General features: G+C 38.6%; 1 protein-coding gene across 2 annotated transcripts; it reads right to left on the bottom strand.

Moving 5' to 3' along the window:
• Positions 1–16: 16 nt before the first annotated feature.
• TCTN2 (tectonic family member 2) lies at positions 17–10,208 on the bottom strand. 2 transcript variants are annotated; one of them, XM_086761399.1, is made up of 18 exons: positions 10,050–10,208; positions 9,106–9,219; positions 8,708–8,781; positions 8,189–8,384; positions 7,828–7,928; positions 7,385–7,581; positions 7,026–7,149; positions 6,280–6,415; positions 5,513–5,578; positions 4,603–4,731; positions 4,254–4,328; positions 3,817–3,897; positions 3,474–3,585; positions 2,974–3,077; positions 2,464–2,620; positions 1,661–1,786; positions 1,079–1,167; positions 17–271 (listed from the first exon to the last, which is right to left on the bottom strand). In XM_086761399.1, the coding sequence occupies exons 1-18, from the start codon at positions 10,120–10,122 to the stop codon at positions 156–158; spliced, it is 2,070 nt and encodes a 689-aa protein (XP_086617525.1). In that variant the 5' UTR covers positions 10,123–10,208; the 3' UTR covers positions 17–155. The 2 variants fall into 2 exon arrangements, with proteins under 2 accessions (XP_086617525.1, XP_086617524.1); XM_086761398.1 differs by having other exon boundaries at positions 18–271; positions 4,254–4,331.
• Positions 10,209–10,931: the final 723 nt, after the last annotated feature.

Genomic DNA, 10,931 nt, shown 5'->3' with positions numbered 1-10,931 from the left:
CTATTTTCTGTATATTATAAGAGTATTTGATTTATGTATCTTGAAATGCTTATATAAAATGTCTACAAAATCCAGGAATATTTATCCATAAATTTTACCCCAAAGTACATATTTTTATTAAAAATAAAAAAGTAGTTCTCTTTACACCAGCATTTTTAAACCGAGTAACTACTCCAAACTTTAGAAAACCAAGGGTTGCTCATAATCGCTGCAAGCAAAACAAGAAATGCCAATGACAGGCCTTTAGCAAGACACTGGGAATACGGTTCTCCTGAGGAAAAAAAAAAAAGGAAAGAAAGAAAAATAATGTATAACCATATACGAGCTAAATTGTAGTTTAGACAACAACTCAAAAGACAGAGATTAAAGCATTTGTATAGCCTGAATAAAATAACAGAGCACAAAGCAAGGAATTAAGATGCCTTAAAACACCTCCATACTTTGTGTAACTTCAGTTCCTGAAGTTCTGCAGATGATCAATAGCGGCAGTTGCCTCTGCGCAACTCTCAGAAGAGTCCAAGTGCCTTGTGCCCTTGGAAATGCCAGACATTTTATCTATGGTCTCCCACAAAACATAATCCACCACAGTTTCACACAGAGGAAATTTAAAAATTAACTCTCTTTAACAATATGGCAAATTTTACTGGAACTCATGTGGGCTGACTGAAAAACACAGAAACAAAGCCTCCCTCCGCCCTTCAAGGGCAATGACACGCACTGGTAATGCTACAATTGCAGTACGAAATGGAAACACGAACCGTATATATTCAAGAGATATTTTCTCCTCCCTCCAAATGCTACTTGGGAGTGAAAAAGAATCTCTCTCTGCCAAACAGATATTCACAAAATTTCAATCTTATCCACAAAGTACTCCTAGTAATTATTTTTTCCACTAGTCTAAGAAATCAATGCATTATCAGGGAAAAAAAATAAACAGACTTTTTGGACCATGCTTTCTAAACCAGAAACATAAATTCCCTACTGCAAAGCATTCTTTCAAACTAAACTCCACACATCTAATTCAATTTCAAAGAAATACGGCCAGTTCATGGCATGCCACATTGCTTATTATTTTTACCTGTGTAAAAACGTGTCAGTGGATAAAACAGTTGTGGCCAGCACACATCATTTCGATTGCAGTCAAATTCTGTATAATTAATCTGAAATCTGAAAGAAAAAAAAAAAAACAAGAACAACAGGTTTATTAACTATAGTACCAGAACACCAGCACAAGTGGAATGAAATGGTGTCCAGATTACAAGAAAAAACAAACCACAAACTTCTCATTATTCTCTTACGACTTTTTTCTCTAGCAAAAACAGAGAAACTACTCCATTTCTATCATTTTTAGTCAGAAGTTTATTTTTGTGACGAACGTTTTCAGACAATGGGTAATTTGGGAGCCTCTCTCTTATCCACTCAAGTAAACATCAGAGAAGCTTGTCTCTAAAGCCAGATGACAACCTTGCAGGGTAATTTACAGGCCATCAAGTTCTTCATGCTCCTGGGAAAAACTCTCAGTAACAGAATTGTTAACTCAATAAATCTTTGAACCAGGCCTTCTTGCTCTGTTATCTGCCAAACCAAAGTAACCTTTTGATCAATGCTATTCACATCTGCTTAACATAACGCCAAGTATCAATGTTTTTACAAAAATTACCTTGTCATTGGAATGGGCGGCTGAGCTGGCACTTTGATAAACTGAACAGAAGCAGTGATGGGAAGAAAGCTGATGCTGTTTTCACAGATAAGCCCGCACTGGAATTGCCATATGACTGTTGAGTAACTGTAAGAATACACAAAACTGTTACTTGAGGGCTGTAAATGGAAATTTAGAGCCTAAACATAACCGTGAAAGGACAAAACCACAGTATTTAGGAGGCGGTTCACGATCTCTGGATTTTCAACACCATGCAGGGAGAGAACTTGCAAAGTCTGGAAATGAGGTAGAATGGAACAGAATCCCAGGTATTTGATTGGGATTGACTTGGGGGGAAAAAAAAAAAAAAAAGTGTTTGCAAAGTGAAAATTCCTTTTGGGAAAGAACAAAGCATTTACCACAGCTCTCAAGAAGAGCTCTACATTGGAGTAAGCCAGAACACAGGACAATGTTGCCACTTCCACCATGTGACAAGAAATTAAAACGTTGTTCTGATGAAATGCCCTGCATATGCCTACTACTGGCAGCATCATAGATTTAGTTAATAGTTCAGTGTAGTAGAAAGATTATTTACTGTTAACCATTCATTTTTTTATTGTCATTATTTTAATTTCAGAGGGAGAAAGGCAAACCTAGTTGTGATCAAAGGAATTTGGGCTGCAAGTACAAATAAAAGGTATTAAAAAATGAGAAATAAGAAAAAAAACATTTTTGTTTGTAAAATTTAATCAGATATGTTAGGTAAGCAAGTCTCAAAATGAAACATTTATTTGTCAGATCGGCAGAAACACAACTCTCTCTACCTGATCTGCACAGCAAGAATCTGTCGCAGGGGAATTCCTTGTACTGCACCCACATCAGCAAAGATTATACGAATATTCAGATTTGCAGGAATATCTGGACAAATGCCTTTTAAGTTTCCAGTGCTCACATTGGTATCAGAATTAAATGGATCAAGACCTACAGAAGAGAACAGCATTATTTAACTTGAAATATTATGGAAAACATTATATTTTCCATAATTATATGGTTGTCATAGTCCAGTGAAATACTAGTAACACATAAAGAAGTACTTTACCAACAGAGAACTAAAATACCAAGTCATATGTGTACAAGCTGACAGTAAAATACATGTTAATGCAATATCCATACACGTATTGAGATATGTGTGTGTGTACACATATATGGATGGATCCAGACACACAGATCAGTATCTTCAGGCATTTGAAATTACATTTTGGGTTTATTCTGAGATGCTCTATTCATCATATGGGCATATTTAGACTGTAAGCAACAACACAAACCTCACTTACGTATAATTTCCACCCAGTCGTTTACATCACTGTAATTGGAATTGTCCCTCTTTCCAATGTGAGTAGCTTGTATTAATGAATTCAATTTCTCAGTTACATTTCCTCTGCAAAATAAGAACGTAAGATGACACAAAAAGTAAATCTGCACTGTCTACCACTCTGAGTTGCAATATTATCGTATCATAAGGCCAGTTTCTTCTGAAAGATGTTATGACTCAACAAAAACAAACTTCAACTATTGAGTTATCTGTTGAAGGGAAGCAATGGCAAAGCATTCCACTCCAACATAATCCTCATTTGAATACAGAGAGATTGGAGTGAAACCATTACTATAATTTCCCTTTTGGAAAAAAGCGAGACTATCAACCAACAGAAAGCTGAAATGCATACATGAACATTTAAAAAGAATGTAACAGTGCTGAGAATAGGCACTTGTACAGAATCATGTAACACGCAACAACAGGGATATGGGGAAAAACAATTCAACCTACATAGCTCACCTTAAAAAGCTGCAATCTTCATTAATACCAACTTCTAGAATGCACCCAGAGAGTGTATCTAATCCAAATAAAACTGGTGTATAAGTTGCCGACGTACATAAACCTCTGCCAGCTATGAAATGAAAACATCTTACTTGAGCTTTCTGATCTCTAGCTTTCAATTTTATGCAAAAATATCAAACATTAGAATGCAAAACACCAAGTAGTGCAGTTCAAACATAGATACAAGCCCATTCAACTTAAATGTTCCAAAAAAGTATTAGAGGCTTACTCACTGAACTGTGAAAAAAGGCTAGGGAATAGTCTAGAAAAGGAAAATTTGGCAGGGATTCTTAACTAGTACCTGGCTGCCAAATGTTTAGGCTTCCAAAAGTATCAGAAGCATTCATATTTGCAGCTCTCACTGGTTGTCCAACTTGATAGCCTAAACATAGAAGGGTAAATAATGAGCATTTTATAAGAATCTATAAGCATTAGCATTGCTTTAATAATAAATGTCATCAATCTCAAAGTAAATGAACAGATATTTCCATTACAGTAGGAATACACTCACTTTAAATAATCAGAATCTATACAACAAAAGCCTAAGAACCAATCACTGCTACTAAATTGGCAGTGCTTTAAGACAGGAAGGTGGGGCTAGGAACATAAAGAAGTATGAAAGAGAGATATATACATATCTATATATTACTATATCATAACATAATCACTGATAATAATCTGTACAGTACAAATTTTTTTTTCTTTTCAGTTTTAAGAGGCAAAATAAAGTATTAATACCTGGATTCACAAACAGTTCTCCTGCATTAGTACTCTTTAAACATAGAAATTTGGCTGTGAATCTCTGTGTCAGTACTTCTGGTAAAGGAAAAAAAAAATATATTACTTTACTTTTAAATAAGTGAATCAGCAAAAAGTATACTCTATGTAGGATACAAACTTCCATCCTTCATTAGTAACAGAAGATTAAAAAATAATACAAATTAATGGAAATCAGCCCCATAAATTTTATTTCCAGAGTCCAGGGGAAATTATTTTTAAGAAGTATTAGTAAATAAGAGATGCTATAACCGAATTTCCATGCTGAAGAAAAGTAAATTAAAAAATCATAAAGGAAATTTCATGATACCTCCATGACACAAACTTCCGAGGAACACTGTGACATTTAGTTGCTCTATGTTCTTGTCTTTCCAAATGAACGTATAATCCTCTGCAAAAGTTACATTTTGACACAGAACCTCAGCAGTATGAAGGCTTTCTGGCAGACGAAAAAAAAGGGCCATCATGAAAAGCACTGCTAATTAGAAAGCTATGTTACTGTAGCCGAAAAAGAACACATTAAAAAACTCTGGAAAAATTCTGGAAATTACAACATCCATCTTTTTGAGAATTTATTTTACTGTTTAAGTCCCATCTTATTAGGACAGTGTGACAGCACAATCCCCTAGCTTATCAATATTTTAACATCACCAGTTCCTGGTCCTTTTGTACCTATTCCTCTCCAGAAGAATGCAGCACTGGATTTTACATCACCGGCTGATGCACTTCTCTGGACTGAGTACTTTTATCTCATCCCTCCCAGGGTGCCATCACTGCCCAGAAACACACATTAGCTTGGATTCCATTAGTTCCATCTGTGCTGCGTTACCTTCCCACTGACTGGAAACCACCGTTCCACATTCAAATAACTGCTTCATTGGCTGGAAAAGGCCCTTAAAAAGGCACAGGAGCTTACAGAACAGAGGCATATACATCTGCTTACAGTCTGCCCATCCCACTTACATGTAGCATTCTTTATCTATAATTTTACATTTTTTTTTTCTTCTCAAAAATTACTTTAAACGTAAGCTAAGGGACTCAATTTCTTGACCAACTTTAAATTAAGTTGGGGTAAATTGAGTACTTTCTGCTTTGCAGTAAGCCAGTTTGCTTTTTGAGCATTAGATAACATACGAGAACATTTTAGGCATCAAAATAATCTATTTCTTACACAGTCCAGGTTAGGTAAGAAAAATATTTATTAACTGGAAAAGACATACCACTTTCAGTGATGAATTTGCCCATGTCAGTGACAGTCTTATAGATGACATTTTGTTGGATGAAGTCTGAGAATAAAAAACAAACACTGCAGTAATCCTGACTGATAGGAGAGACAGACGTACTATTTTCACATCCAAGGTGCAATCCTTGTTATTACGAAAATGGGGTATAAAATTATTTAGAAAATTTATTTTGGTAAAGGACCAAACAGTTTATGTATTTTGAAGGTACAGCTAGGTATCTCTGGGTCTTACAAAGGTAATATAGACTAACAAAATCAGACAATTATGTAGTGTAAAATAAGTTATCTTCATGATCGTAATCATATTATCTCAAACTCCAGAAGGACACGTCATAAGTATATGCTTTTGTCATGCAGAAAGTAACCACTTCTCACTAATTCTAAAATGATGATACTGCACCCTCTTGACAGAAAAAGGGCTCTGCAACAGTCTGAAAATAGAAAGTGGGAGAGATGCTGTTCTGTCATGTGCAGCCGTAACGAGTGTGAGTCACCAGAAACAGATAAATGGGAAACAAAAGCCCAATCCCACTATTTCCTATATCCTAAATCTTGGGAAATAGTGGGACACCTGCTGGGAAGTCATCAGGAACAGGAATAGAACATCCCCAAATGCTGAACTACAGCCATCAGATAATGAAGATACTACATGTAGCTACCATGTCAACAGCCGTTGGGTTTGTTCTGTTCTAGCAGCTCTGAGAAAACTAAAACACGTTTCTGTGAAGGGTTAATGCAGCATACCTCCAGTACCACTGTTTATCCTCACATCATGGGGCAGTCCTTCCTTGTAAGATGCTAGATTGGTAAGGCATTTGACATCAAAGTTCTGGAGATACGCTACGGGGGCATTTCCAACACACTGTCCAGCCATGGATCGCTGCAGGTGGTTGAAAGAAATAAGTATGCTGGACTCTTTTCTAGCCTCTTGCTTTTCATTTTAAGACTATTTGTTAGTGAAATGCTCCAAGTATGTGGTACAGCCATAGGACACTTTGACAAACAAGTAATCTGATGTTACCAAAATACCTCAATCTGTAGCAAGAGAGAGGTCAAAATTTAAAAAGCACAGCTTTCAAAATAGTTTCAGTGTACAGTATGCTTTCATCCTAATTTGTCAAAATAATTATAACCAACAAGTCTCTCTAAAACACAAAAGGAATTTGAAAAACTTAATACAACCAGGTGACTAAGATTAAAAGGGAAAACCAACTAAGTGCTTTGTAATGCAGCAGGCCAACACAAAAATACAGAAATATGATAGGCCATAAACTATTAATTGGGATGCCAAGCGTGCTTTTACCTCTTGAAATAATTAAAACATTACTATTTTGAGAGATGGGCAGGGGCATCAGGAAGGATAATGTTTACTTTCACCACTTCACAACAGCAAGCAGCAGAATCTAGTTACAAAGCCGTAAGTAGCGTGATATATGGAAAATATCAAACAAACCAAGAGAAACCAAAAGCTCCTAACATGAAGTCATTACCTGGGGAATAGTAAAATACTCATTTTCTTCTGTCATAATTGGATCTCCTTGTCTATAACCCGTGAAAAGTTTCACAGGAGAAGTTTGTAAAGGGATCTTGAACGGAGGAACGCTGTGTGTAGAACTGCAAACAAGTTTAAAAATTAAACTATTCTTTGCTCTTTACCTCACAGAAATAATTATACATTTGTTTTCATGTCCCATCTTCTCATAGAGTACCAATGACATTTCTCCATTTGCACTTAAAGTTCACATCTTAAAATCTCAATTTCAAAATAACTTTAATTATAAAAACAGGTTACATTTTCAGTAGCATGCCTAATGTGCGTGTTGAGAAAATAAGTTTTCTTAAGACTTACGTTGAGCCGTCATAAAAGTAACCAAGAAATGGTGTGTTGTTAAGAGAAGACTGAACACAAAGGAAGGGAAACCAATCAGGAATATATTCCATGGACTGAGAAGAGCATAGCTGATCAAAAGGCGGGTTCACATCCCCGCCAAATACTCCAGTGAAACATGATCCATTGAATAACTGCTTCAAGTCTGGCGTACATTCCTGAAAGGGAAAAGAATGGTCACTTTTTAGCACAGTAATTGCATTACCACAGGCACTATAGCCATACTTACAGCTAATCAAACCAATTTTCTAAGGAGAGGTCATATTTACTCTTAGTAATACTAGAAAATCCAGACAAGCCCTCCTTCTAGTCTGAAGCATTCATACTTCTCTCTCCCCCTAGAAAGCAGAAAGAGCCTAGAAATTTTGAAAACACTTAATCAGAGTTTAATATGAAGTAAATACCAGATCACAGCAACAACGAATATCACAAACTCCAGCTGTCAAGTTACAAGGACAAGAGCCCAATGGCTGAAACACCTGGTTTGGGATGATAGTTGCATTTTCTGTAAAATATTAAAAAAAAAAAAAAAAAGAAGAGACAATCAGATTAAATGGACTGGAAATCCAAATAAATAGACTATGCGCATTGTCATTTATTCCAACTGTGTACAAACCTTTTGTTAAATTCCATTACTGATTAATTCCATTACTGATTATTCAGTATCTCTTATTGCTGCCCAAATCTCATTTTTTATTTTTTTCATATGTAGAGGAAAAGAACAGCCAAAATGCCATTTCTTCTTTAGCATATCTAAACACTTACCTGACACATTTCCTGTAAAGGAAGAGTTGGCATATATTTCAGCTTGAATCAGGAGATGTGCCAACATCACTGAACCACGGCAAGCCAAAACCTGAAGTGTTTCAACCACGCAGAGAGGCGTTGCGCAGCAGTCAGTGGCATTGGGCAAACACAACTGCAGGTTTCTAGTCAAGCTTATAGTCACTTTGGAAGCATCCTGAAAAAAATGCAAAATAAAGTTTGTCAGCTTGGATGGCTTGTATTAAATTATTCTTCAGATCTGAAACAGTCTCAAATGCTGCAGCCACCCAGGAAGTACAGGCAATTCTGGAGAGGAGGAGGACAAGGAGCCAGCGTCAAAGCTGCACCTCAGCAAACTCCAGCAAAGGCATCCACACAAAGAGATATGTGAAGGAAAAAAGGCAAGGGCAAGATATTCAAATAGGTTGTTAGTACACTAAAATTTTGCTAGTATTTCATTATCCTGTAATATATAACAATTCAGTCCTTCCCATTTTGAATAATCAGTATTTTACATACCATACCAGGTGTTACACTCAAATTCCAATTATCAGCTCTTTTATTTCCGCTGCAATTTGCCAGTTGCAATTTTCCTATTTCAAAATAAAAATGTAAAAAGTATTAGATCATCATTGAGAAAAGACTAGAAAATCAGAAGTACATTTAAACTCCTCTCCTGCCTTCAAGTAGGCACACCCTCAGGCCCAGCTTTTGACAAAGAATCAACAGAGGGCTAAGGGCTTTATCAGCAGAAGTCCTTTGGAGATCCCATTTCAGTAACTATTAAAGCACTAAATGAAGTGCATTGCTGTTTCTCCAGTAATTTTAGTGGCAAAAAAAAAAAATACTCATAATTTAAACATATTTATTTACATACTGTTGGGGGGGGGGGGGGGGAGGGAGTGAAGTGTTCTTACCTGTCTCTTCATCCATAGAACTTAAAACTAAAGAAAAATTTACTCCCGAAGAATTTCCGAGAAAAAATGAATTTACTCTGGGCCCTGACATATGGATAAATGAAGGCTGAAAGACTGAAAAAAGAAAAGAGAAAGAAACAAGTCTTAACACACACTGAAAAAAGTAACATCTGTAAGACATATTTAGGTCTTACACTTGGGCTAGATTCTTACCTTCCTGTACTTCACATTGTCACAAATAGAACCAAAACATCTCATGATGCCTAGTACAGGGTACTACTTACATTCTCGCAAAATGCTAGAGCACTGGGTTCACCATAGCTTTCTACACTTCAAGTTTGCATTTGTCAAGAAGCACAGTAAACACGCAGTAGTATAACATTAAGGCAGCAGACTGGAGCACTTACTGGCCCATGCAGATACTACCCAATACAGGCAACAATTTATTTATCATTTCTTGCTGAGTTCAGTTCACGCTTTTTAATTTCTTGCAGCCATCAAGGGAATCAGGGGTGTGCCACTACCTGTGATCCAGTAATTGCAGACTACTGCCCTTAGCATGTGGACATAGCTTCAAGTTCAGGGCTCCAAGTTGGAAGTTTCACTGGAATTTCCTTTACAGGCTTTACCAGTTTGAAAGGTTCAACAAAAGCAGCCCCACCTTTCCCGCTCCGAGTCGCCCCCAGCGCTAAGCGGCAGCGGGACCTTCCAGGGCCAGCACCTTCGGGTTGGGGCAGGGGCACCAAAGGCCCACGACCTCCTAGTCCCTGGGGACCCGCGGCACCTCCGTGGCCTTCCCTCATGCCCCCGCAGCAGATCCCACCGTTAGTCTGTACGGGAAGGTCCCGCCACAAACCGACCTCCTCGTCCCCTCACCCGCGGCCGCCCTTTTGGTCCCTTTCCCTCTGGCCCATTCATGGCGGCCCCTGCCGCTCTCCACCCACCGGGGTCCCAGGCCCGCTGCCCGGAGCGGGGTGCCGCCAGCAGCAGCAGCGCCGCGAAGAAAGCAGCTGCCATGGCGCCTAAGGAGGCCCGCGCCGCGGAGCCGGCTGCCGCCCGACCGCCATCTTGCAGCGACAGCGCGGCGCCATGGCAACGGGAAGGGGCGGGAAGCGCTGCCGGGGCCGCCTGACGGGGAAAGCGGAGCGGGGAGCGATCGGCGGCCACAGGCGGGCCCTGCGGCCGGTCACACGCCCCGGCTGGGCTGCCGCACGTCCCCCTCCTCACGGTAGCGATAGCACAGGCGAAAGCGGGATCAACCAGGCCAGCCCAGACAAGCCTGCCCCTCATCTCCTCCCCGAACTCACACAGACCACGTCCTCCCTCAGGCACGTCGTCTAGCGCCAGATCACACTGGTACGCTTCTACACAATAAAACTGCACGATCACCCTTAAAAACATCTGTTATAGCAATATCTAGCCACATTTGAAAAACAACACGTTTTATTATAAACATTTTATACAAAGTAAGTTATAAACACAGCCTTCAAACAAAATGGCTTTCGGCAATCAAACAAGCCAGTAAGAGAGCGGCACTACATGTGTTACACGGACAAGAACCTGATGCAAGGATCAAGACATGACATAAATTCATGGGGAATATACACCCTGGGGAAAAAAAAATATAAGTCTTTTTTGACGTAGGAAACGATTACTCTCTGTATTCCCTTCAGGAGAACATCAGTTACTAGTAACACGTTAAAACACCAAACTATATAGTAATTTTTTAAAAGGGGGAAATTATTTGTTTGTTCAAACCACAGCAATGTTCAGCAGTAGACAGCACACCCTCATGTTCTGACATAAAAAACACCAATCCAAAAGCC

The sequence above is a fragment of the Chlamydotis macqueenii genome, chromosome 17 (assembly GCF_036417535.1).
Source record: "Chlamydotis macqueenii isolate bChlMac1 chromosome 17, bChlMac1.mat, whole genome shotgun sequence".
Lineage (NCBI taxonomy): Eukaryota > Metazoa > Chordata > Aves > Otidiformes > Otididae > Chlamydotis > Chlamydotis macqueenii.
Note: the sequence above shows the minus strand (reverse complement) of the source record. Positions and strands in the feature narration are given on the sequence as shown.